At 53.8% G+C, this 23,631-nt stretch overlaps 1 protein-coding gene across 4 annotated transcripts in view; it reads left to right on the top strand.

Moving 5' to 3' along the window:
• The window catches only part of DPP6 (dipeptidyl peptidase like 6), an 859,550-nt gene that overhangs the window by 819,326 nt on the left and 16,593 nt on the right, over positions 1-23,631 (top strand). For 3 of the 4 annotated variants that reach the window (XM_042927196.1, XM_042927192.1, XM_042927195.1), the window contains exons 17-20: positions 5,800-5,847; positions 9,593-9,628; positions 18,420-18,518; positions 23,167-23,236. In XM_042927196.1, coding sequence (XP_042783130.1) covers positions 5,800-5,847; positions 9,593-9,628; positions 18,420-18,518; positions 23,167-23,236 — 253 coding nt within the window. The remainder of the gene's footprint in view (positions 1-5,799; positions 5,848-9,592; positions 9,629-18,419; positions 18,519-23,166; positions 23,237-23,631) is intronic. The other variant, XM_042927193.1, reaches the window with a different exon arrangement.

Here is a 23,631-nt window from a genome sequence, read left to right on the forward strand (position 1 = left end):
GAGACAGAGCATGAATGGGGGAGGGTCAGAGAGAGAGGGAGACACAGAATCTGAAACAGGCTCCAGGCTCTGAGTGGTCAGCACAGAGCCCGGCGCGGGGCTCGAACTCACGGACCGTGAGATCATGAGCTGAGCCGAAGTCGGACGCTTAACCGACTGAGCCACCCAGGCGCCCCACAAAGTCTAAGCATTTTATTCCAAATTGAGAATCCCCTGCTTTTTCTTTCTTTCTTATGAGAAAATTATTTGTGGTTTAGGTGTGTTTCTCTTTTTTTTTTTAATTTATTTATTTTTGAGAGACAGAGACAGAGCACGAGTGGGGGTGGGGCAGAGAGAGAGGGAGACACAGAGTCCGAAGCAGGCTCCAGGCTCCGAGCCGTCAGCACAGAGCCTGACGCGGGGCTCGAACTTAGCAACCGTGAGATCATGACCTGAGCTGAAGTCGGACGGTCTACCGACTGAGCCACCCAGGCGCCCCAAGGTGGGTTTCTAAATTACCTGCCAATTTTGAGGAGCCTGACCACCATAGAAATCTCAAACCCGTTTGGGTAATCTTAAAACCTACCTAGGGCATTTTCTCCCAGAGGAGGGTTTGACCTTTGGACAGGATCTGGAAGATTAGAATCGGTAGGTTTAAATTATACACAGGGGCTGCTTTTTAACTTTTGTGTCCTCTTTAAACGTACTTCTTGTATGTTTTGTTTCTGTTTGGCTATTCTAAAGAATCTTGTATATTAAAACAGTGGTGAATACAGCACAGTTGTGGTGTGGCTCTCAAGGAAAAGAACACCGTTCAACCCTTATAGACGGAGGCAGTTACGCTTGGCACTTAGAGAAAAGGTGGGTGGGGGCTGAGGGGTGACCACGTACCCACAGAGAGCCAAAAAGCTGGATTATAAAACACGGAGACGTGGGATGGGCTTAAGAGATCCTTCCTTAGCCTGATTTCAGTGTGCTGCCTTGATATGTCATGGCCAAGTATATGCTGAAAAGGTCTTTGTTCGTTAGCCATTAATCCATTCGGCAAGCATTTTGTATACAGCGCTGAGTCCCAGATTCTGAATAGGCACCGGGGACCCAGATTTCCAGCATGAGGATTTCAGATTGTGTGTGTGTGTGTCTGTCTGTCTTCTGTTCTCTAGGGGTGTGGTGGGAACCTGGTAGGAGCAGTTACATTTTTTTTTTTTTTTCATTTCAATTCGGCACAGCAATTGCTGCCATTGGTACCAGGGACCCTTTTTGAGTGACAGATGAGGGAGAACCCAGGAGAAGCTTCTGCAGCAGCAGTAAAGAGATAAATCCCTAAACAGCACAGGGACAGGCCCCAGCACGGTTGTGGTGGACGAAGGGCAGGAAAGGGCAGTTTGCAGTCACACACACACACACACAATGCAAATGTCAAAGAAAGGCGAAAAGATGGCCCACTTCACTCAAAATCTGAGAAATGTACATTAACCAATGCCAAGTACTGTGTCTGCCCACTGGAGCCATTGTTGTAATGCAGACCCCCCCCCCCACCCATAAACTGTAAGTTAGAGAGTGTGAGTCTATATCAACTAGGACTCAGATGCCTCTGCCTGAGGCGGTAGACGGCTGCCCCACGTCTCACGCATAACCCCCCGGGACCCTCCCCATCGCCACGTGACCCCAGCCCCCCTCGAGAGAGGTTCCTTCCCCTCTGTTGGCCAAAGGCACGAGAGCCGGTGAGTATGACAGCAGGGCCCGGACGCTTTAGGAGCCCCCGTGCGTCCCCCTTGCTCACCTCCTCCTGCTGTGACCCAGTTCGTTCCCGACGAGGGCTGGGAGCTTCAGCCTGGGTCCCAGAACCAGGACACCACACAGAGAACCCAGTGTAGCCACGCGTTTACCAGGACGTGACATTAGCAAGAAATAAGCGTTCATTTTTTTAAGCACTGAGGGTAGGGGCTCCGTGTTTGGACCCTGAAGCTGGTTTAGTGAAAGCTGACCATAAAACCTTTCAACACAGCAGTCGCAGTGCTGGTAGCTAGCTTAACTGACGGTCTCGTCCACGCGCAAAGATACGAGCGAGAGAGTTTTCTGCAGCGCCGTTTATGGTAACGAAGAACAAAAGGAAACAGCCTAAATTTCCGTCAGCAGGGAAGGCACCAAATAAATTGTAGTATGTATATATTGTTAATTATAATGTATATAATATATATTATATATAAATATTAATATATAATATAAATTATATATACAATTTATATACATAATTTATATATATAAATTATATATACATGTGTATATATATCCATATAATGGAATACTATACATCTGTTACAGCTTTTCAAAATTACTTACATAATTGTACATTGCAGTATTCACCATTCAGCAACTTCATGTCCTCAGGCAAGTTTACGTTTTTCATGTTCGTCCACATCAGCAGGTGTGGATTTACTCATTCATTTCGTGCGCTCTCCAACCTTCTCCGTGTGAATGCGCTGGTTTAAGCCGCCCCATCTCCCGCTAGGGGTTAGCTGGGCCACTGTTGCTCAGGCACAGGTGCTGTTGAGAAGGACCTCCTACGCGCCTCCTCACGGGTGTGTGCAGGGGTGTGTGCAACGGTGTTTGCAAGACGCTCCGCCGTGGAGCTAGCTGTAGGCCGCACGGCACCGAGCATCGTCACCTCTCACGGCTGTGCCGACTCCAAACAATTGCTCACTCGCGTGCTGCCCGTTTGGCCCCATCTCCAGATGCTGGGCCACGATGTATGTGACAAACATGAGATTGTGGACACAGACCATGTGACAAAAATGTCTTTTAATTCTTTTAGTGCTTATTTGTTACTTTGAGAGAGAGAGACAGACAGAGTGCCAGCAGGGGAGGAGCAGAGAGAGAGGGAGACACAGAATCCGAAGCAGGCTCCAGGCTCCGAGCTGTCGGCACAGAGCCCGATGTGGGGCTCGAACCCACAAACTGTGACACCGTGACCTGAGCCGAAGTCTGACGTGTAACCGACTGAGCCCCGCAGGCGCCCCGCAAAAGTATCTTTTAAGTGGTGCGGGAGGATGATAAGTGACCTCAAGGTAACAGTTACCTCTGGGAAGGGAGCAGGCTGAGATCAGGGAAGGGTGGACAGGTGCCCTCAAGTCCATGTTTTACTTAAAAACAAAAACAAAAACAAAACACTGAGGCAATAGGGTTCGGCCTTAAGATTTGACAAAGCTGCTGGTTTCTATGCAGGTGTTTTTATGTTACTTGAACCTGTTTAAAATCTCTGTGTGTGTGCAAATATGACCACATATACACAGAGAATCATCTTAAGACATTTTGGAGACATTTAGGTCACCTCTGGGAAGTGGGGGTCAGAAGCGTATTTCACTTGTCACTTTATTCTGTTCTTCAGTGTTTGCATTTTTTTTAGCAACATATATCAAGTTAATGAATTAAAAACTGAGGAGGGATGAGTTTCTTACTGTGTGGGTTAGATGGAAGGCTTCAAACTCTCAGAACCTGCGTTTTCTCATCTGTAAGATCAACTTTGGAGGGCTACTGTGAGCGTTATGAATTACTCATATTAAACATCTTGCAGAGTGCCTCTACATAGTAGGCACTAAATAAATCATAGTTGTTTACATTATTAATCAAAATGCAGGATACGCTCTGTATGCGAATTTACTCCCCCTGAAACGTGCAGAGGAAATAGATGTAGTGTCTTTATTTCTCAATAACTGATCTGTTCTTCCACATGAGCTCCCCATGGGGGAAAATGGATCTTTGAGCCGGGAAACTTAGTTTGATTCAATAATTTAAACCCACAGCCAGTGTTTAAACCCCTTTCGGTGAGGGCTGTCTCTTTAGATTTAAACACCTAGACTCTCAGATCACTGCTGCCTGCGCCCCTGGGGAGATGGTGTCAGATTTAGCAAACAAAAATACAGGACATGCAGTTCCCTTTAATTTCAGGCAAACAGCAAGTAATTTTTTTTAGTGGTAAGTCCCAAATACTGCATGGGACATATTTATACAAATATACATATATATTTGTATACGGCATATAAATATATATTTATATACTGTAGTGTTTATCTGAAATGCCCATGTAATTGAATATCTTGCATGTGGTTTGGGCAATCCTATCTGTGGGTCAGTGGTGGAGGGGGCATAGGGGGGAGAGGGAATAAGGCCCCAGGGCCTCCCGGACTTTGGATGTGCATTAGACAGTATCTGGGTCCAGTCCCTGGGCAGTGGACAGGCTCTGAGGTCCGTGGCTGGTGCGACCCACAGGCTGTGTCTCAGCTCAGCCAGGGACCTCTTTGTTTTTCTGAACTGGCCCCTTTGTTTTTCTGGCACATCCTCTTCGGGCCCTGGACTGGGACCACTCTTTAGCCACTGCAGTGGGGTCTTTAAGCCTGACTACAGTGGGATCTGTGCCAGGTTTTGTGGTTCTCAATTGAGCCACTGGTCTATGGCCCCAGTGAAGCACGCAGAAGTTACAATGACCCCAAGGAAGCTGAACTCCAGCCATCCCTCTCCCCAAACAGTCCATGTTCGCCTGTGGCTCAGATGTGGCCCATCTCTGTGAGCTCATGGCGTCCCAGAGTCCCCAGCCTGAAGCAGAGAGCAGGAAACAACCCGACTACCAGGTCCCTGTGATGGACCCTTCTCTGCCCACCTGCTTCCCGCCTGCCTTCATTGTCCCCAGTCCCCCAGGATCACAGGGCTCCTTCCTGGACGCTCTGCGATCACCACTCAGCACTCACTCCATGAACATGTAGTCAAGTACCCACTATATCCCGAGTACCATCCAGGTGCTAGAAATAACGGCAGGAAGACAGCATCTCATTTTGTCCCTATAAATTCTAGAGCTTACACTCTGGTGCGGTTGAACACGCGGACAGTGAGCAAATTCTGAAAATTTCTGTTATAAGGACCCAACTTTACAGAATGTGACAGTGACCTCTCTAAAGGGGAAGAAAACAGGGGACAGGTAGGGGCTGGTGGCATGGTCATGAGAGGTGCTCTTTCCCATTGGGTGGCTGGAGAAGGCATTCGAGCAGAGACTTCAACGAAGAAAAAAGCCATGCCAGCGTCTGGGGGCACAGAGAATGATACGTGTCCTTCAGTATCTGCAGAAGTCCAGCTGGCTGGAACAGAGTGGATTCGCAGAGCGGGCAGAGAGGAGGTCAGAAAGGTCGCCCACCTCATAGTCTACTTTCAAAATGATATAAAAATAATTTGGGAAGCCCTTGTGCTTTCTGGACTCTCTCCTTGCTCACGAGAATAAGGCTGTTGACCATGGACTGAAGCCAAGGAAGGCTGTGCCTACCCTCACACCGCGGGGCCCCGGGCTTCCTGGCAGCCTGGAGCTGGGAAGCCGCAAGCACGGTTCCGGGGGAGATGGACGCACAGGCGGGAGTCTACAACATAGCCCTGCTGTGGTCGCGAGTGTTTACCAGGTGTTCCAAGAGGCCAGCGGAGGGGATGGCTTCTCTCGCAGGAAGCCGTCCAGGATTGGCCGCTTGAGCCGTTCACTCGAACTCAGCGCATGGCGTGTGATTTGTGTCGGTGCAAGGACCGTGGAGCGGGGAGGGGGTGAACCAAATCAGGCTCTGTAAAATGATGTGAATGCGTTTCTGCAGCGGGAACATAGGGAGTTTTCATCGGGCCCCTCGTGATGAACGAGGGCCCAGAGGAAGACAGACGGCCTGCAGTACAGGGCCGGTCCGGGCCCGCACGTGTGCAAGCTGTAAGGAAGGCCGGGGTTCTCTCCTGCTTCGGCTACACTAACAACCTTCTTTCTGTTTCTTGTCTGGCTCCCCCTCCCTACCTGCCCAGGTCCTGGAGTCCCCACGGTGACGGTGCACAACACAACGGATAAGAAAAGTAAGTGCCTTTTGCTCTTTTCTGGAACCTTCCCGTGCCGTGGCAGAGAGGAAGCTGAGCCTTGTGAGAGAGTCCAGCCCACGGAGTCCTGTCTGGAGAGCCAGAGATGGGGATGTCCTCGCAGTTCAGAGTGACCCCCACGACTGGCAGTATCGATCAAATGTCAGAGCCACCCAGACAGAAGGTGCCCCGCCCCACGAGTGCTGAGGCCCGGAGGCCACCACGACCATGCAGGGCCCCGCGTGGGGCGCTGAACAGGGCCCATGGCCCCCAGCTCCTCAGTCTGGCCCTCCCGACCCTCCCCTCCTCTTAGAACCTCCCACTGGGGGCCAAGGCTCCATGGGTGCTTTGACACTCACCTGCCCTTGTGGCCAGGGGACACCTTCACAGCACGGAAGCGCTTCACGTGCATGCTGCTGCAGGGACGAAACTTTCCGGAGCCTCTTGAGGACCTCCCAGCACATTTTTGCTTGAGGGGACCCCGTGCAGGTTGACACGCACATGCAGAGGTCTGTCCCCTTCTTGGCCTTACTTCTTGACCCTCTGTCCCCAAGGAGCCCTACTGCCTCCTTCCTCCCAACTCCTCACTCCTTCCCACCGGGGCACCACCCGCCTCCGCTCTGTACCCCACCCTCGAACAGCAAGTCAGACCTGAGGCCCCGATGGTGGGGTGACCCTGCACGTCCCTCGAGTGTCACGACAGCAGGCCGTCAGTGACTCTGACTCCTGTCTCGGTGGTAGGGCTTCGAACGGCGCTGGCAAGGGGGAAAGCGTGGAAGAGGGTGTCTCCCGCCATCTGTTTAGACACTGGTTAAAAAGTGGTCAAAGTGTTCAAAAGTGGGTAAAACAGATTTATTTCAAGAGACAGCATTTAGAGAGTATTCCCAAATAATGACAGTATTCCACAAAGCTCATCAAATAATGACTAGAAATGCATAATTAAAAAAAATCAGAAATAGATTTTTAAAATCACTTAAATGTAAAAAAAAAAAAAAAAGGCAAAAAGAGGGACATCAGATGGTTACAAAACCCACTCAAAACACTTGTGTGGCCCTCAAAGGGGAGAAGGGAGGGAGGGGGCTGCGTTGGCCTCCCTGTGTGCTGGGGGGGTGGGGGTTCAGGGCGAAGGGTGCCCGGCCCCAGGCCTCATCTCCAGCATGACTGGGGAACGTTTCTAGGAGCCTGTGAGGTTTGGGGGTCTGGCCACACGTCCAGTAGGGACAGGGTTTGACACAGGATTCCCTGGGCTGCACCCGCCTCCCCTGCCCGCCCACAGGCTGCCCGCTCTTCCCGGCACGAGGGCTTGGAGAGTCCTGGGGAGCCTGCCCAGCGGGTCGGGCCAGGACCCCCACCCCAAGGCAGGTGTCTGTGGGATCGACAGACACGGCCCGCATGACAGCCCTCGAGTGTTCATGCCAGAATCTCCTTAGCTACGGATTTCACCAGAAAAGATGGAAGTATTTCACAAAGCCTCTGCTGGGGCATCCTTTTTTTCTGACGAAAACATGGATTGTTCCATTAAGAGGGTTTGTTAAAATACAAGAGGACGTAGATAATTTCCCGATATTTCATGAAGTTTTTCCCTTCTTAAAAATCTACAGTCTGATGAAAACTAAATGAGGTGCGTGGCCAGCGGCTCTGCCCCAGTGTTGGTGTCTTGCTCTCGAGGCCACGCCGGGTCACGGAGGCCGTCACTCCTGGGGGAGGCTGGGTACAGAGCACGTGGAACTATGCCCTGGTTTTTTTTTATTTTTTTAATGTTTGTTTTTGAGAGAGACAGAGCATGAGTGGGGGAGGGGCAGAGAGAGAGGGAGGCCCAGAATCCGGAGCGGGCTCCAGGCTCTGAGCCATCAGCACAGAGCCCGACGCGGGGCTGGAACTCACAGATTGCGAGATCATGACCCAAGCCGAAGTCGGACGCTCAACCGACTGAGCCACCCAGGCGCCCCAAAGGCTTCTTTTAAAGTAGAAGAACCTCGCGTGTCAGTTAGGGTCTGGCGGTGTCATGGAACCCTAACACAGCAGTCGCTTCAACGGGACGGAACACGTTGCTCTCTGTGTGCATCCCCGTCTGCCACGCCAGCTCCACGGTGATCATGCCCTCCTGCCTGCCCCACCGCTTGTCCAGCTCGTCACTTCCACCCTTGAGTGGCTTCGTGATGAAAAGTGGCCGGAAGATGGAGAGAAGGCAAAGCACGACCGTCCCTGCAGGCTGGCTTCCTGCAAGGGCCACCCGCACGCCCGCGTTCCTGTTGCCGGTCACAGCTTAGTCCCGCGTCCCGCTGGCTGTGGAGAACGCACAGAGATGGCTTTTGTCCCGGCTCCTTGCACCTCAGAGAAAGTCGGGGTTTCATGGCCGAGCGCTAACAGCTGCTGGGAGTGCCACCACCCAAATCTTCACGTGGGAGTCTCCCGGGGCTCCCGTCCCAGCGCGGCATACGTGGGGCGCTGGATTGTGTCCCGGCTCTGGAGGCTGCGAGTTCAAGAGCGAGGTGTCAGCAGGCAACTTTGTCCGGAGGCTGTAAGGGAGAGTCTGGTCCAGGTCTCTGCCTGGATTCTGGTGGCTTCTGGCAATTATGGGTGTTTCTTGGCTTGTGTGAGAGCCAGTCTGCCTCCTCACACGGCCTCCCTGTGTGCGTCCCTGTGTCCAAATGTCCCCCTTTTCCTAAGGACACCAGTCGTATTGGATCAGGGCCCCTGATGGCCTCAACTAAACTTGTCTCCTCTGCAAAAACCCTCATCCCAAATAAGATATGGGGGGGGTTAGGACTTCAGCATCTTGGGGGACACAGTCCAACACACGACACAGCAAAACAAAGGTTTATATTTCACTCACACAAAGTTCAGATGGTGTGATCCTTGTCGCTCTTCTGGGAGGAACCTGGGCTTGCAAGTTCCTTCCAGACTGTGGCCCGTCATCGTCACCCCAGCTTCCAGCCACGTGGACGGAAAGAAAGAGAAAGGGAAGATGCTGTGGGTCAGGACATCAGACCTTGCACAGCCTAGCAGTGGTATGCAACATTTCCAGCAGCTAGAACCCCCTCACGTGGGCCCGCCAAGGTGCAAGGGAAGCCCAGGAAGGAGGAAGAGAGGCCCATGGTGCCTGCTGTCACCGTCACAGGACGAAGGAGCATGGGTCTAGGATGCCACTGACAACCTTTGCCAGTCCTTGAGAGAAGTGACTGAGTGCAGAAATATGGGCCATTTTTGTATAGATCACTCTGCCTGCTTGTCGGATACTTCCCTGAGCCAGCCCATGGAGTGCTCTCCAGAGGCCCCAGACTGTGACAGAGGTGCTCGTGCTGGAGGGGTCCCTATGAGGGGGCTGACCCCACACACACCAGGGAGGGTTCTCTGACTGTGGCCGTGAGCACCGCCTGGGGACGCAGGAACGCAGGAGGAGAGCACAGAGCCAGCAGGGGAAGCTCCAGGGACAGATGGGTGGTTATGGGGGCGTGGGGCCAGGGACCCGCTCCTACCCGCGTGAGCCTGGAATCTTCTGAGGGCACAGAAGACAGAAGACGTAATAACAGACCTAAACAGAGAGGCACATGTTGGTCAGTGCCTGGCATGAGCAGGGATGCGAATCTTGGGGTCTTTGTCAGACCCGGAGTCAAGGTCCGAGAGACCTCCATGAAGGGTAGAGATTTGTGGACTTTTCAAATTTGGTAGGGATTTGAGATTTCGGTTGTTTTTGTGATTTTCTTTAAAAAAAATTGTCCTCATTTTCCCAACTCTGCTGTAGGAATTCCCAGAGAAGAAGCGGGCTCCGTTTGGACAGGTAGGAAGGACGAGGGCCGAGTGCTGGTTTGTTTGACTCACTGGGCGTCAGGTGGCCGTGCATAGGGGGCTCATCACGGAGAAGAAAAGAAAGCTGTTTCGTTCTGGAAATCCCAGATCTGGGAGTTGAAACGGACGGTAGGCAACAACTACTCGAACTTCTTCACTTCCAAGGCTGGAGGTCGGAGACCCCGACAGCTGCGGGCCACAGAGCTCCGGAAGGAGTGTTCCTCACGCCCCATGTAGACGGCGTGTTGGTCCCACCCACTCAGCAGCCTCAGTGCTCATCCCTCGGGGCTCCCTTGGTCTGAGAATCCCCCGTGTCCTCAGCAGAAGCCAGACCCCACGGCTTTGGTAGTCTGATGTGACACGTGATGCCCAAGGGCTGTGACGGTCACAGTACAGTCGCATAGCGCATGATGAGGCTCTTCTCCTTGCTTCTCATCAATAACCCGTGAGAAGGGCGGCCGGCTCTGTGTCACAGATGACAAAACTGAGGCTCGGATCGCGGGAATCCCAACAGCTAATGCGTTATTTCTTCCGGAGTTCTGACTGTCGAAGAGCAAATCATCTGAATTCTTCAAGGAGACGGTGGGAAGTGGGTTTAAAAAGAGAGCAAAGAAGGAAGAAAGGAAAGGGAGAGTAAAGGTAAACACCAGCAAGCCACAGTGAACCCTCTAGTCTGCGCCGCGTTCTTAAAGATGAGGTAAAATGGAAAAATGTTCCCGTTTCTCGGCTCACTCAGTGAGAACGTTGATGGCAAGCCTGTTGGGTGCCAGCCGCCAGCGTGGGGCCCAAGCAGATGACGTGACTTGAAAATAAGTACCAGAGCAGGAGACCCCGTGCCTGGCACCCCCAGCTCCTCCTGCTCCGTCACAGAGGGTGGCACCGCAGACGGGCCTGGGTCCTCCTGGACAGAGAGAACCAGAAGCTGTAGGTGTGGTAGCATATCGGACCCCGCGCTTGGGGTCCCAGCCTCGGGTTTTGTCGGCGGGATGTGTGAGAGGCTCTTTTCTCTGTATGTAACTTTCGACGTGTCCTCTGACGGAGCTTCTCGCCCCATCTCGTCCCCAGCCGCGTCACCGGCACAGAACAAAGCGTTCTCGGTGTTTGTGACACTGGGTGGGTCCGTCTCCGTTGAGGAGTCCGTGTGGGGGGCCGGGCCCCTGCCTGGAGTGGGCGGTGGTCGAAGCTGCGGGTCCACGAGTGTGACCCCTGCTGGGCCGGGACCAGCCGACCGCCCTCACGTGCAGGTGCGCTCCAGGTGAGCTGAGTTCTTTCCTTCCAGGCGCGGCACAAGGTGAAGGGCGGGCAGGCACCTCTCATCCGTAGTCACAAACCCAGCCTGCGGTCCCGCATCCTCGATGCTGCCAAGCCCCACCCCACGTGGGCTCGTTATGAGTGATGCTATGCTGGGAATATGTTCTGGAAACTTGACCTGGCCAGGGGCCCGGAGAGTAACCGTGACGTCCACGTGACTAGGCCAGCACTTAGGAATCACTTGCTATGGGCCCGTTCTGTCCTCACGTGACAGTCTGCTATCACCCCCATTTTCCAGTTAAGAAAATCGAGGAAACACATGCGCACCCATGCACGTACGGCTAGAAAGCGGTGGGTCCTCTTTCCAGCCTGGCCTTTGCCTCTGGCCCACCATCCATTGGCCTTGCTGTCAACGCGGCCTGAGGGGCTTCTGCAGATCTAGTGTTCTCCATCTGGAGCCCATGGTGAGCCGGCCGGGAGGCCCATGCTGGCCCCTTTCCCCACCCCCACCCCCCGGAGGAAGAGAAGGTGCTGCTTCTGGGCTGGAGTGGGCCAGGAAGTATTCGGGGGGCTGGAAGGACCGAGCCCTTAAACTTCACCTTCTGGTGCTGGCCACTGAGTGCCCCATCGTCGTGGCATTCACCACTTTCAGCGTGATCGGGGGGCCATCTCATCCCGTGGCCAGCCTGCCCAAGGGCTTTGCGCACGGTATCCTGCACGTGCCTCGTTACAGCAAATTACCGGATGGCACCGCCTCGTCCAGGACCAAAACCATGGCTCACTGACCCCAAGCACGTAGTCCTGACCACGGGGGCTCTCTCCCGGACCCCAGGACGCAGCAGCTGGAGACGGCTGTGCCGTCACGATAGTCTAAGCAATGTGCGGACAATCGCAGATTCTCTGATCACAGTTCCCAAAACCACCCCCGGCCCGGTCTGGCTCAGCGCCAAGCCCCTAGCGGTATTTGAACCTCATGCTGGCTTTGGACACGGCAAGCAGAGCGACACAGCCACCTCGTGCGTCAGGAAGGCCGTTCCACCCTGCTGTGTGGAGGGAGACGGAGATGTGGGGGTCCGCGTGCCTGTGGCAGTGGTGGGAGGGCCAGCCGGCTCTCCGGAAGGCGGCTTCTGGACAGACTGTGGGAAGCCTGGACTGCCAGCTAACTTGAGGCCTGTGCTCTTCGACCGTGACAGGCACGGAGGGTGGGGGCCGCAGGAAGGCCGCACGGCAGGTGGTGAGACGGGCCCTGCGAGGTCAGGGGTCTGGCTCTGGGCCGATCGTTGCATCCACTCCAGCCCTGCTCTGAAATTTGAAATTACTGTTTCAGAATTCTTTGTCCTTCCTCCTCCTCCCCCATGACCCCAGAGCCACCCTGGGAATATTTGACTTCTTTCCCTTTAGAAAATCTTATCTACGAGCAGAGCCTGCAGGGTGTTCACAGATGTGACTCTGAATTATTTAAAAGCTGTTTCCTTAAGAACGTAATTATGCCTGGGACCAAAGTATACTCATTTGATGCCTGGGTATTCAAACAACTTAGGTACCGGGATAGAAAAACCAACAAAACACAGTTAATCTGTGGCTGGTTGTAACGTAAGTAGTAGAGGGAGTACCACTCAGCTGTGTGGATGCCCTGTCGGCAATCGCGGCACCCTCCCGGTCGGCTCCCTGGTCAGCGGGAGGAAGTGCAGGGGGCGGTGGAGGTGGGCATGGTGTGTGTTCGCAGGCAGCACCCCACAGCGTGTTCTTTACATTGTTTTTTTGTTTGTTTATCTATTTTTGAGAGTGAGAGAGAGCACAAGCGAGGGAGGGACAGAGAGAGAGGGGAAACAGAGAATCCCAAGCAGGCTCCACACTGTCAACACAAAGCCCGACACGGAGTTCCAGCTCACAAACCGTGAGATCATGATCTGAGCCGCAGTCAAGAGTCGGACGCCTAACCGACTGAGCCACCCAGGCGCCCGCACAGCATGTTCTTGAGTGCGTGCTGGCAAACCCCAGGTGACCTGGCTGCCCAGGCCCACTGCCTTACCAACACTCACGGACAGGATTCTCTTCTTCCTCACGTGGGTCTTTATCAAGATGCAAAAGCAACTCCCCCTGCAGCGGACATCAAGACAGTCCTTTTCTGAGATCGTACGAGACGCGAGCTGCCTGGTGGCCTGGCCTTGCCCACATGGTCCTCGCTGTCTGGGAGCCACCCTGACCTCTCTGCATCTTTTCCTGAGTAACCGCCCACAGACCACATCCTCTGTGGCCCGCCGGTCAGAGGGGAGACGGACGTCAGAGAGACCAGGTGTCCCCAAGCCTGGAATGACCCATTCTGTCAAACCCTCGTTGTCTGTGTATCCGGAAAGTCTTCTGGATCCCCAGGACTCCACACACAGGCAGCCTTTGTGGGGGATGGAGTGATCAGATTTACAGATGGGTCATTTTAGACCAAAATACGGCACGTTCGGTGAGCGAGCGTGCGTGTGGTCGACAGAGAGAACGGCACACAGCGAGCCTCCCAGCCCTGCCTTGGCGTCCTCCCTCTCTCCCTCCTAGGTCGCTGCCACCCCACCCACCGCTGCACCCAGAACTAAGTGGCAGTGTAGTGCATTGTGGGGAGGGGGCCATGTCAGCCCAGGCAACACACAGCCCTTCCTGATTAATCCCATTCACCTGCCTGGCCAGATGCCAGCGGTTGTGCCAAAGATCAGTTCATTCACAGGGACTCTGCCTTCAAGTTCCTTAAAATCCTACTGAAGACAAACCTAGAGCAAAAAAGAGCAACTGTTACCCGACTGTGTGACAGTGACTCTAACGACCGGACATTCAGCGTTCAGAGAAAGGAGATCTCCGGGAGCACAGGGGCGCCCGTGCTGGCATGGCGTCAGCCGGCACTGGTCCGAGCCGCACGGCCCTGGGGCGGCCGACCAGGGGCAGGTGCACACGAGGAAGCCATCGGCAGTGTGCCAGGACAGGCCTGGGCGGTGAGAGGCACAGGAAACCCATGCAGGGCGATGAGACCACGCAGCAGGGCGAAGCAGACGCCGACTCCCCGTGCACGTGCTCTCCTGCGCTCCACCTCCTACAGAAATGCCACGAGGGGAGCGGGCTGTTCTCATCGTCATCAGGTCAGTCGCCTGTTGGCTTCTGTTAGATTCTGGTCACATTTCCCCAAATTCAGCCAAGCGGTGATGCCCCCACTGCTTCCCTGAACCAACGGAGTCCGCGAACCGCCCACGGGCCATGCCCCATCCGCCCGCCAGGGCACGGGCAGGGAGGCAGCCCCCATGAGCAGGCATTTGCTTCTGCGGTCTCACTGTGTCCAGATCTGATAATAGCTAATTCCACCAAATATTAGAGGGGGCTCACATTTAATTAAGGAGTGGCCATTTGTATGCTCCAGACTGGAGGTCCCCATGGCCCTGAAGTCAAAAGAAGAGTCCTCCGGGAACATGCCAATCTTCTCTTATTTCCTCTGCTGAGCTCCTGCCTTCTTTGAATGCAATTATGGGAACAAATAAAATGGCTTAACTCAACTCCCCTGTGGGCCAGCCAGCTCTCTGCTGATAAAACCAGTTGTGTGGGCAATCATTAAATGAGAAATCTAATATTTAACTAAATTTAATAGTCTGTTGCTTTGGTGCCTCTGTGAAGGGTGGGATTTCAATACAGAGGGCGAGCTATTCAAACGCGGTCTGTAGAGTCAGTGCTCGATGAGAACATTGCGCACTCCCACTCGAAGCCGGCGCTCCGGGGTCCAGGAACGGACGGGCTGTTCCGGAGGCGAGCCTGCGTTCTCGCTAGCTCCAGGCGAGCTGAGCTCGGTGGGCAGCAAAACGACTCTGCAAACCTAAGCACGAAATTTCTCCTTCAGGATCAGCATCGGAGATTGCTGAGTGATGCCAGAAAGACCGAATTCAAACGCGTGCCCACGGACGGAGGAGCGTGTCGTGATAAACTGAGAGGCTCCGTTCGGTCCTCTTGCGTTTTGAGCTCTGGTGGTCCAGTTGGCCTTGCCACCAACAAATTTCCCCAGCTGAGGCTGTCGCCTGCACCCCGGAAGCAAACGCGTGCTGCTGCCCCTCGGTGGCAGTGGGCCGCCTTTGTTCTTGTTGGTGAAGACGGTCTACTCATGTGCCTGCTAATTCCCCTCGTCCAGCTTGGCCCGCATTTGCACACCCCTAGTCCCTTACCTGTCTCCACCTGGGCTTATCTTGTGGGCACACAGGGAGGGAAAGATCGCAGGTTCCCTGAAGATTGAGGCTTCCAGAAGATCTGTGCACTGGCTCTTGCACGGAGTGCAGGTCTGGGGCAGCGTCCATGAATTCCATCCTGGTCCCGGCATTAACTCAGTGTTAACCTGTGTCTGCCAGGCGTCCATCAAATACCATACGCTTTCCCGTCAGTGCAACGGAAGTGTGCTTTGGTTTCACTGTGCGTCGTTTCATGCGGGGAACGATGGTGGAGAGGCTTCGATTGTGTCAACTGTCACCACTCGACAGGCCTGAAACCCTGGGAACCCCTGAAAGCCCCCAGGCTTCTAAAGCACCCAGGAGGACCTCCCAGTCCCTCCCAGCTTCTTCTGCAGCAGAGACCCTCTTGCGGCCATGGAAAGGGGCCATGAGGGAACAGGGAGAAAGCCTGGGGAGAAACCCAGACTTGGCTCCTGGGGGGAGGCACCATTTCCGGGGTATGAACTGGATTTCCCCATCTACTCAGGTGACTGGAAACTCACGCGTTTTGTCCCTGGGATGGGACCAAACACTGATGCCTGGGGAGTTGGAGGGTGGGAAAGAGTCTGACAAATGACCACAACTCTTACCCTCGGTGTGAAGAGGGGTACCTGAGATGGACTTCTGCTTGACGAGGTGATGTTTGACCTGATGGAGGAGGAGCCGGCAAAAAAAACTTCCTTCAGAGGGAACAGCAAGTGCAAAGGTTCTGTGGCAGCCAAGAACTTGAAAAGCGCTACTTTTGTCCTTATCCTGCAGAACTACCTTCTAGACTTCCCGCCCTATGGGTGTGATTGGGATACGGATAGGAAATAGTTAATATCTCCCAAACCAATTTCTCCCCACTGAGTGCCTGCAACACTCTTAACAGGCGGAGGGCATTTAGACTCAGCAAACCCTGAGTGCTGCATCGGCTCTCTGAGGAGTCCGGGCTGTGGACATGGGGTGGGCAGCGGGGCCACCTGCCATCCCGGGGCTGCGCTCCTTCCCTAACTCGCGTGCATGGCCAGAAGGTAGAGCGTGCCGTCTCTCGGCCACATCTCCGGGTCTCCGAGTTGAGGCCAAGTGTGCTTGGACCTCCCTGTACGTCCCTCGCAGACACAGGTGTCCCGACTTGCTGTCTACGAAGGACCCCGTGTCTTGGCTGCCATGTGGTGTTCAGAATCTTTCACAATCTTGGTCCAACTTAAGAGGTTTTTACCTTTAACTCTACCTGTTTGAAAATTTAGTTTTACCATTTCCTCCCTCACCTTTATATCAAAGCTGAATTTTCTTTTTTCCTTTTTTTTAATTAATGCTTATTTATTTTTGAGAGGGAGAGAGACAGAGTGTGAGTGGTAGAGGGGAAGAGAGAGAGGGAGACACAGAATCGGAAGCAGGCTCCAGGCTCTGAGCTGTCAGCACGGAGCCCGACGCGAGGCTCGAACTCACGAACCATGAGATCATGACCTGAGCCGAAGTCGGACGCTTCACCGACTGAGCCACCCAGGCGCCCCATCAAAGCTGAATTTTCAAATATGTGTCCAGCAACTGGAACTGTCCCTTTCCACTGGCCCCTGAGGGCGTTTGCCGTTTCTGTTCACAAAGAATCCCCCGGATCCCTGAGCACCACTGGTAGCCTTGTGCTGTTCACAGATAACACTGCTCAGTGCTGGAGACTCCTGGTTCTGGGCGATATTTGGCCTCCAGGTGCCTTCATGCTAAAGGTATCACTTAGGGTGTCTGTTGTTCTTAAAAGGAGTTTCTATGGGGACAGTTCACCGTTCCTTGTAGCATTGCATGTGGTGTGAGTTTACTCTTTAAAATATTCATGAATGTTTCAGAGGTGGAGTTCCTTGCAGACAAAATTTCCTTTCATAATGAGCCACAAGGTGTCCCCACGTATAGGCTCAAAGTAAGAGAGGAAGGAGGAAGTCAAATCCAGTGGTTTTATTATAGAGCAGATGGTGGAGTAGGAGGAAGGAGGAGATTAGTGAACTGGGCTGTTGAGAGCATCCTTGCACCTAGACAAATACCACTGGGTGCACGTGCATGTAAGGAGCCAGCATAGGACTGACCCCTCTCTCTCTAATTTGGAGGGGAAAGGGCCAGTCTCGCTGCACTGTATCACTGCCAGCTAATATGATCATCCAAATTAAGGTGTGCCAAGCCAGACCACATTACGAGTAGGGTGAGAGATCTGAATCCACTTTTCCTGTAAAATTTTAATAAAGAGAATACTCCAGCCTCTACTCTCTTTTCTTTCCTTGGTTATTTGTTGCAGACTTTGAGTCTGGAGTTCTGTCTTGTCCAGCAAGAGAGCAGACGCAGAATTGAATACGAGAGAGGCTAATGTCCGGGAGGGACAAGAGCCCCAAGTAAGGGTCCTTGCTCCATATTTACTAGGATCAGAAGGCTTACAAATGTGATGGACGTGCAGAAAGAAACAATAAAACAGTGATCATTAACTTGTGTGTGAGAGAAAGGGGGTTTCAAAGGTATGCAGTGTTAGGGGTTAGGGTCAATACAAATCAAAATGCTGACGCTGAGCAGACGGCCATTTACTGCAGGCATCAGTCACCGTGTCTGTTTATCTGAACTTTTCTAGGGACTAAGTCAGATAGAGCATGCTACCTGAGGATTAACAAGGCATTTTTCTTGCTAGTTAGCTCTGGACATCTTTGCCCTGCTGTGGGGCTTTCCACTTCTACCTGTTCTCAGACGCTTTCATCCTGTGGAAGTGGCTTTCTGCTCGACCCCTTGTTCTATGCTGGGGGCGCTTTCGCCCTGTGGCAGCTTTCTGCCCTAAGCCTTGTTAACCCAGGCTTAGGGTAGGTTAGGCTTAGGTTGGGTTTTGGTGCAAGCTCAGGGAATTCTTAAATTTATTCCCCACCGTTATTGTGGCCACTATATTCGGAAACTCATCTGTCCTAACAGGTATGTGATGTTGCTTTTCCAAAACCAGCAGTGTTGGGATAAAACATACCCAGACCTATGCGTGTGAGTGAGAAATGCCTTGCGGAAAGATGATATACGTGTGAGTGAGAAATGTCTTACGGAAAGACGATTTATAGAGGGAGGAGGAGTTGCCTAATACGGGGGAGGAATCTTCCGTCTACCCAAGCTCCTGACTTGAGACTGGGCACTCCACCTTGTCCTGTATCTTGAGCAAGTTATCTAATGTCTCAGTTTCCTAGTCTGTGCAAAAGAAATAGTAATCATCACCTCCAGGCCCAGTGTAGGAATTAGTGGTCTGATGCACATGACAACACTTGGCTTCCATAAATGACTGCTGAGTCTGACTGTGTCATTTTCCTTTCTCTCGCTTAGAAATTTATGATCTAGAAACAAACGAACACGTAAAGAAGGCCGTACATGACCGACAGATGCCAAAAGTAGAATACAGGAAGATCGAGGTTGACGATTACAGTAAGTACTGCATTGTCTCCCATTTTTTTAAGTTTACTATTTATTTTGAAAGAGAGCATGCGCACAAGCAGGGGAGGGGCAGAGAGAGGGAGAGAGAGAATCCCAAGCAGGCTCTGCACCTTCAGCACAGAGCCCAGCGTGGGACTCAATCCCACGAACCATTTGGTCATGACCTAAGACAAAATCAAGAGTCATTCACTCAACTGACTGAGCCACCCAGGCGCCCCTGCATTGTCCTCTTTACAAGGAAAGCAAACGTCTGGTCTGAAACAGCCCAACCATCAGCAGTAGGTTACTGTGCATCTGAGGCTCCCCCCTGCACCACGCTCGCTGGGCTTCATGGCTAGAAATGCATTCCAGCCAGCAAGGAAGAGATTCAGGCGGGGCTCATAGGGGGAAAGCATCCAGCACCAAGCTATTGTGCTGAGAACCAAGATGCTTCTCTGGCAATTTAAAAAAAAAAAAAAAAAAAAAAAAGCCTCTCCTCAAGAGGCTGACAATTTAAATAAGGTCCCAGGCTGGAATTCTCTCCTTTGGGGGGGACACGTCATGACACCATCCAGAGAAAACGTCCTCCGTGTGGAGATTCCTTTCCTGTTCCATTTGGTATTTTTCTGCTTCATCGTCTAACCTGTCAGTGCTGATCATGGGCCGAGGGGGTATCCTCAGAATGGGGGAAATAATGTAATGGAGGACTGATGTGTTGTAACCACCCAAGAAGCACCCAGAACTCTGCCTTTTCTGTTTCCTTCTTGGTCCTGAACTGTCCATTCGTGCATCCAATAGGCTTTTATGAGCTCCAACGCTGTGCTGGAACCCACCAGGCACTGTAGCCCCAGAGCACTGGTTGCACTCATAGCTCCAGGGGGGGACGCGGGTCCCCATAGGTTCAATCCTCCTCTCTTCGGATGGCTCCCTAGTCAACCCAGCCAGCCCTGGCATCCTAACTGCCCACCAGATATTTACCTTTGGAAACCCCTCATGCAAAATGCCCCAGATACGTCTGTCTTTCCCCCTGAGCTCTATCCCCCTCCAGACTTGCCTACTCTGGGAGATGGCACCCTTCTCTTAAACGATTGAGATTTCCCCCTTGAAGGTATCACGGAGTCCTTCATTCAGGTCCATGTACCCATCACCTCTGAGGTTGGTAAATGGGTCTCCTCTCTTGAGAAAACGCGACTGATTGATGGTAACTGTTAGAGCTCTTGGTTGAAGAGGAGTAGAAGGTCACCAATGGTCAATGGGAGAGTATTGAGATTGATTAGTGATGTCCAGACCATCACTGGAAGCTCTTTCTCTACCCAGTCCCTTACAGGGGGACAATGGCTCATCACCTAGGCCAGTGGACCCGGAGCATTATTAAGTACCCCCTTGTTAGCGAAGACACAGCTACCTAACAGACTGATCTCCTGTGGTCAGGAGCCAAGGCTCTCCCCCATGAAACAAGATCAGCCTGACCCAAACAGTACACGTGGTCGAGCTGCATCCTTTAGAGCAGAAAGCAAATGGCCCACGAGTTCAGAACAGAGCATGAGAGTGGGCTGGGATCACGGGAAGTTTCCCAGGAAGGTGGGGCTTGGACGGGGTCCTTGGAATGGGCTTTAGGTTGGCACACAGGAGAGCGTGCGGTCCAGGGCAGGGAGCAGCCTGAGCCGGTGCTTGCTGTGGGGTAAGTCAGGAGGCCAACCCAGACTCCCAGCCCGTGGGAGAGCCCCGGCGGTCAGTGGGCACAGAGGGACCCCTGACTTGGAAGCACCTTCGTCCATCCAGAGGCCACGTGCCAAAACATCCCAATCCTATTCTTTCCTGTGGGGTCACATGACATTAGAACTTTTCTATACATAGCTAGAGATGCATGTGAGGTTACATATTCATCTCTGAGAGTCGAGAAATACGGTGTACTTCAAATCCCTGCCCCCCAGCACTGGGTCCAGAGGCTTCCCTTATAAAACACCTCAAAGGTGATCCCTCTGATGAAGGAGACGGTGAAGGAAGTAAATAAGGAAGGGTCTAGAGATGGGAGAAGAAACAAATAGGAAAAGCACAAACGGGGGCTGTGGCGATTTGCCCTGGCCAAGAAATGTGGTTAGGGCCGCGGGGGTCCCTTCCCACAGGCCCGAGAGTCATTCCCACCGTCTCCCTGCCAGTTGGTTTTCCCCTGGGTGTCCATGAGATGCACTCAGATGCCACAGGACACACTCAGCCCTGGAACCACGGACAGCGTTGGGTGCCCAGGGAGCCGAAAGCCCAGCAGGCCGAGCTCAGGCCTGCTTATTCATGAGAGGGAGAGAAGCGGTAAATTAAAAAGACGTAGACGCGGAGAGACTAGGACACAGATGCCTCCATCAAGGCTCAGGGGAAATCGTAGAGCTAAAAAGAAGGGAGCACAAGGGGCCCGGGTCCAGGCGGCGTATGAGGGCCCACAAGAGCCACGGGAACCCCAGCTCTGATGGCAAGCGTAAGAACCAGCGAGATGCCGGTGGGAAGAACACGGCGAGCCTGTAACACAGCAGCTCTTGTTGGGCTGCCGTTGGGACATCAAGCAACCCCGCGCCTCGCGGGCGACAGTGGACGCCTCTCCTGAAGCGGGGCGTGTGCCCTGAGAGTGTCGCGAGCTCCTGGTGGATTCAGCCGAGTAACTAACCAGTAACCGCTTGTTTGTCGCAAATCCCGCCCCTGTCCCTGTTGGAGCGTGTTCTAGAAAGAGAGCCGCTCTGGACAGTTTGGCGTATTCTGCAACAGAGATTCTTGTCAGTGGCCCCTCCTGTTCCAAAGAAGTAGGTCAAGGGAAAATGTGGCCTGCCCACACGGATGGCGTCCTTGACTCGTTCCGTTTTTCACGCCGGCCCTGGAGTCCAGTTTCTTGGACACTGAAACTCATGAGAACCCTTAAGAAAACAGCAGAGTTTTGTCGTTTCCTTCCGGGAGGAAGATCCAAAGGGCAAGAAGATAAGATGATTCTATCAGATGCTGGATGGAGGGAGGGAGGAGTAGGAGGACGGATGAGTAAGTGGACCGGCCATCTCCAGGTTTGCTCCGACCCCCTCTCCCTTCTGTGTCTATATCTGAAGACCCCGAGACGGGCTCCATAACGTGCAAGGCCCAGTGCGGCGTGGGGACATGGGGCTGTCCGTTCGCGGCTCACGACGACAGCCGCGCACAGGGCCCTGGCACGTGCCACACTCTGTGAAGCCGGCCCGGTGGCCCTCCGTGGCCAGACTTCCGCCTCCTGCCCCAACCCCCGTCCCCGTCAGCAAGTATTCCGGAACACTCCCTCGCGTTTCCCCACACCCGTTGCCTCCTACCACAGCCTGTGAGGCCAGACCGTGCTCCTTTACATGTTTGCTTCTCTGCTGGGCCCAGCGCCCTCCTTCTTCAAGCCTGTCCGCATGCTGCTGCCACAGTAGTTTTGTCCACTGATGGGTGGACGCCATCCCCTCCAGAAATGCAGAGAAAAGACCTTCGGAAACAATCAACTCTCCCACCCTTGCCACTTGAGATTTCTCTCCAGCGTGAAGTTTCCGTGGCAGACAGGAACGCAGGTGCTGGAAAAGCAGGTGTGTGCAGGGACCGGCACCTAAATGTCACCCCTCTGGGGCCCCTCAAAGATCTGAAAAATGTGACCCTACCGACATGTCTCGTTTCGTTATGTTTTGTTTTTTTCACCTAATGGCACCAGAGGTGAAGGCTTTCCCGAGGGAAGCGATCCGTCTTCGGGAGGGGCTCCCTGCGCTGTATGCAGCCTGTCGTGGCCAAGGTCGGCCTGCGGGCTTATTGGCGGCCCAGAGGAGCCCAGACCATGTTTTATGGATATTGCAATGATAAAGTCCGACGCCTTTTGGCCGGTCCCTGGGCCATTGATCCAATTTGCAAGCCATTAACATTCAGCCAGAATCAGTAATGAGGCCTCGGTCACAGCAGGCTGCTAAGCCGACCCCGCCCCCCGAGCCTGGGATGTATCCGTAGTAATTGTACTGAAAAAGCTACTAATTCCAATGTAATCGCTAATCTGGGTCATAGTTAACATCAGTAAACAATTTCTAACACGGGCAAGAAGGCTTGTTTTGGGGGTTGCAGAAGAAACTGGGAAGGAAACCCTCCCCCCTCCCACGCTGGGTCCCTCGCTGCCCAGGACAAGGTCCGAAGGGAGTCGCGCAGCTGTCCTCCAGCCCCCGCCTCTGCAGGGATCCCCCGGCTCTCGGCCTGTCCCTCTGGGCTGCCCCCCCCCCGGCCTCACTGCTGGCCCCCTGGGCTCATCTTGTCCCCGTCCCCATGGCTCCCCCGTATCTGTCCCCACTTAACTGACGAACGTCACCCTTGGGGGTTCGTTTCTCGCAGCCTAGAATTCGGCTCTTAACAAGTGCTTATGGCATTTTGGTCTTTTCTGGTTTTCAGCTCGCTCTGTTTGCGAGGTTGAATTTAAGCTTCGGATGGAGAGACTCAGCCTCAAGATGGTTGTGGGTGATTTGCCCAAGGCCACTCAGCAGGCCGGAGGCACGGAGGGAAAACTCAGGGCCAGCCCCGGGGAGGCGGGGTGGGGACCCACCGTGTCCCCTCCAGAGGGCCTTTCTGGCACTGGGGCCAAGGCTCTTTCCTTCCCTGTCTGTGCTGTCCCTAACGTGCGGCCCTGTGCTCTGTTCCTGCCTAGACCTCCCCGTTCAGATCCTCAAGCCCGCGACCTTCACCGACACGGCGCACTACCCCTTGCTCCTGGTGGTGTGAGTATTGTCGCCTCTTTCTTTCTCGTGGTCCTTGCTGGGGGGGCTCAGTAACACCCCGGAAAACAACCACCGCACTCGTAGAAGACGGCGAGCTCGAGAAAGGAGGTTGCAACCTGCAAACTGAAGGCAGGCTGGCCACCAGCAGGTGGCAGACCACACTCACAAGTCGGGGAGCCGCCTGGTAGAGGAAGGGGGGCTCGAGCCCCGAGCCCCGATCCACTCCTGCTCGGGGACCAGGCCCAGAGACGGACAGCAAAGCTGGTCCCGCAGGCGGGCAGCACGTCAGAGGACAGAGGCCTTCTGAGCACCGCCCCCCACCCCGGGCACAGGTCCCCCAAGAAGTGAGGGGATGGGGGGGCGGGCACGGCCGACCCGCTGGCTTCCCCAGCTGG

Source organism: Panthera leo, chromosome A2, assembly GCF_018350215.1.
Source record: "Panthera leo isolate Ple1 chromosome A2, P.leo_Ple1_pat1.1, whole genome shotgun sequence".
NCBI classification, from domain to species: Eukaryota; Metazoa; Chordata; class Mammalia; order Carnivora; family Felidae; genus Panthera; species Panthera leo.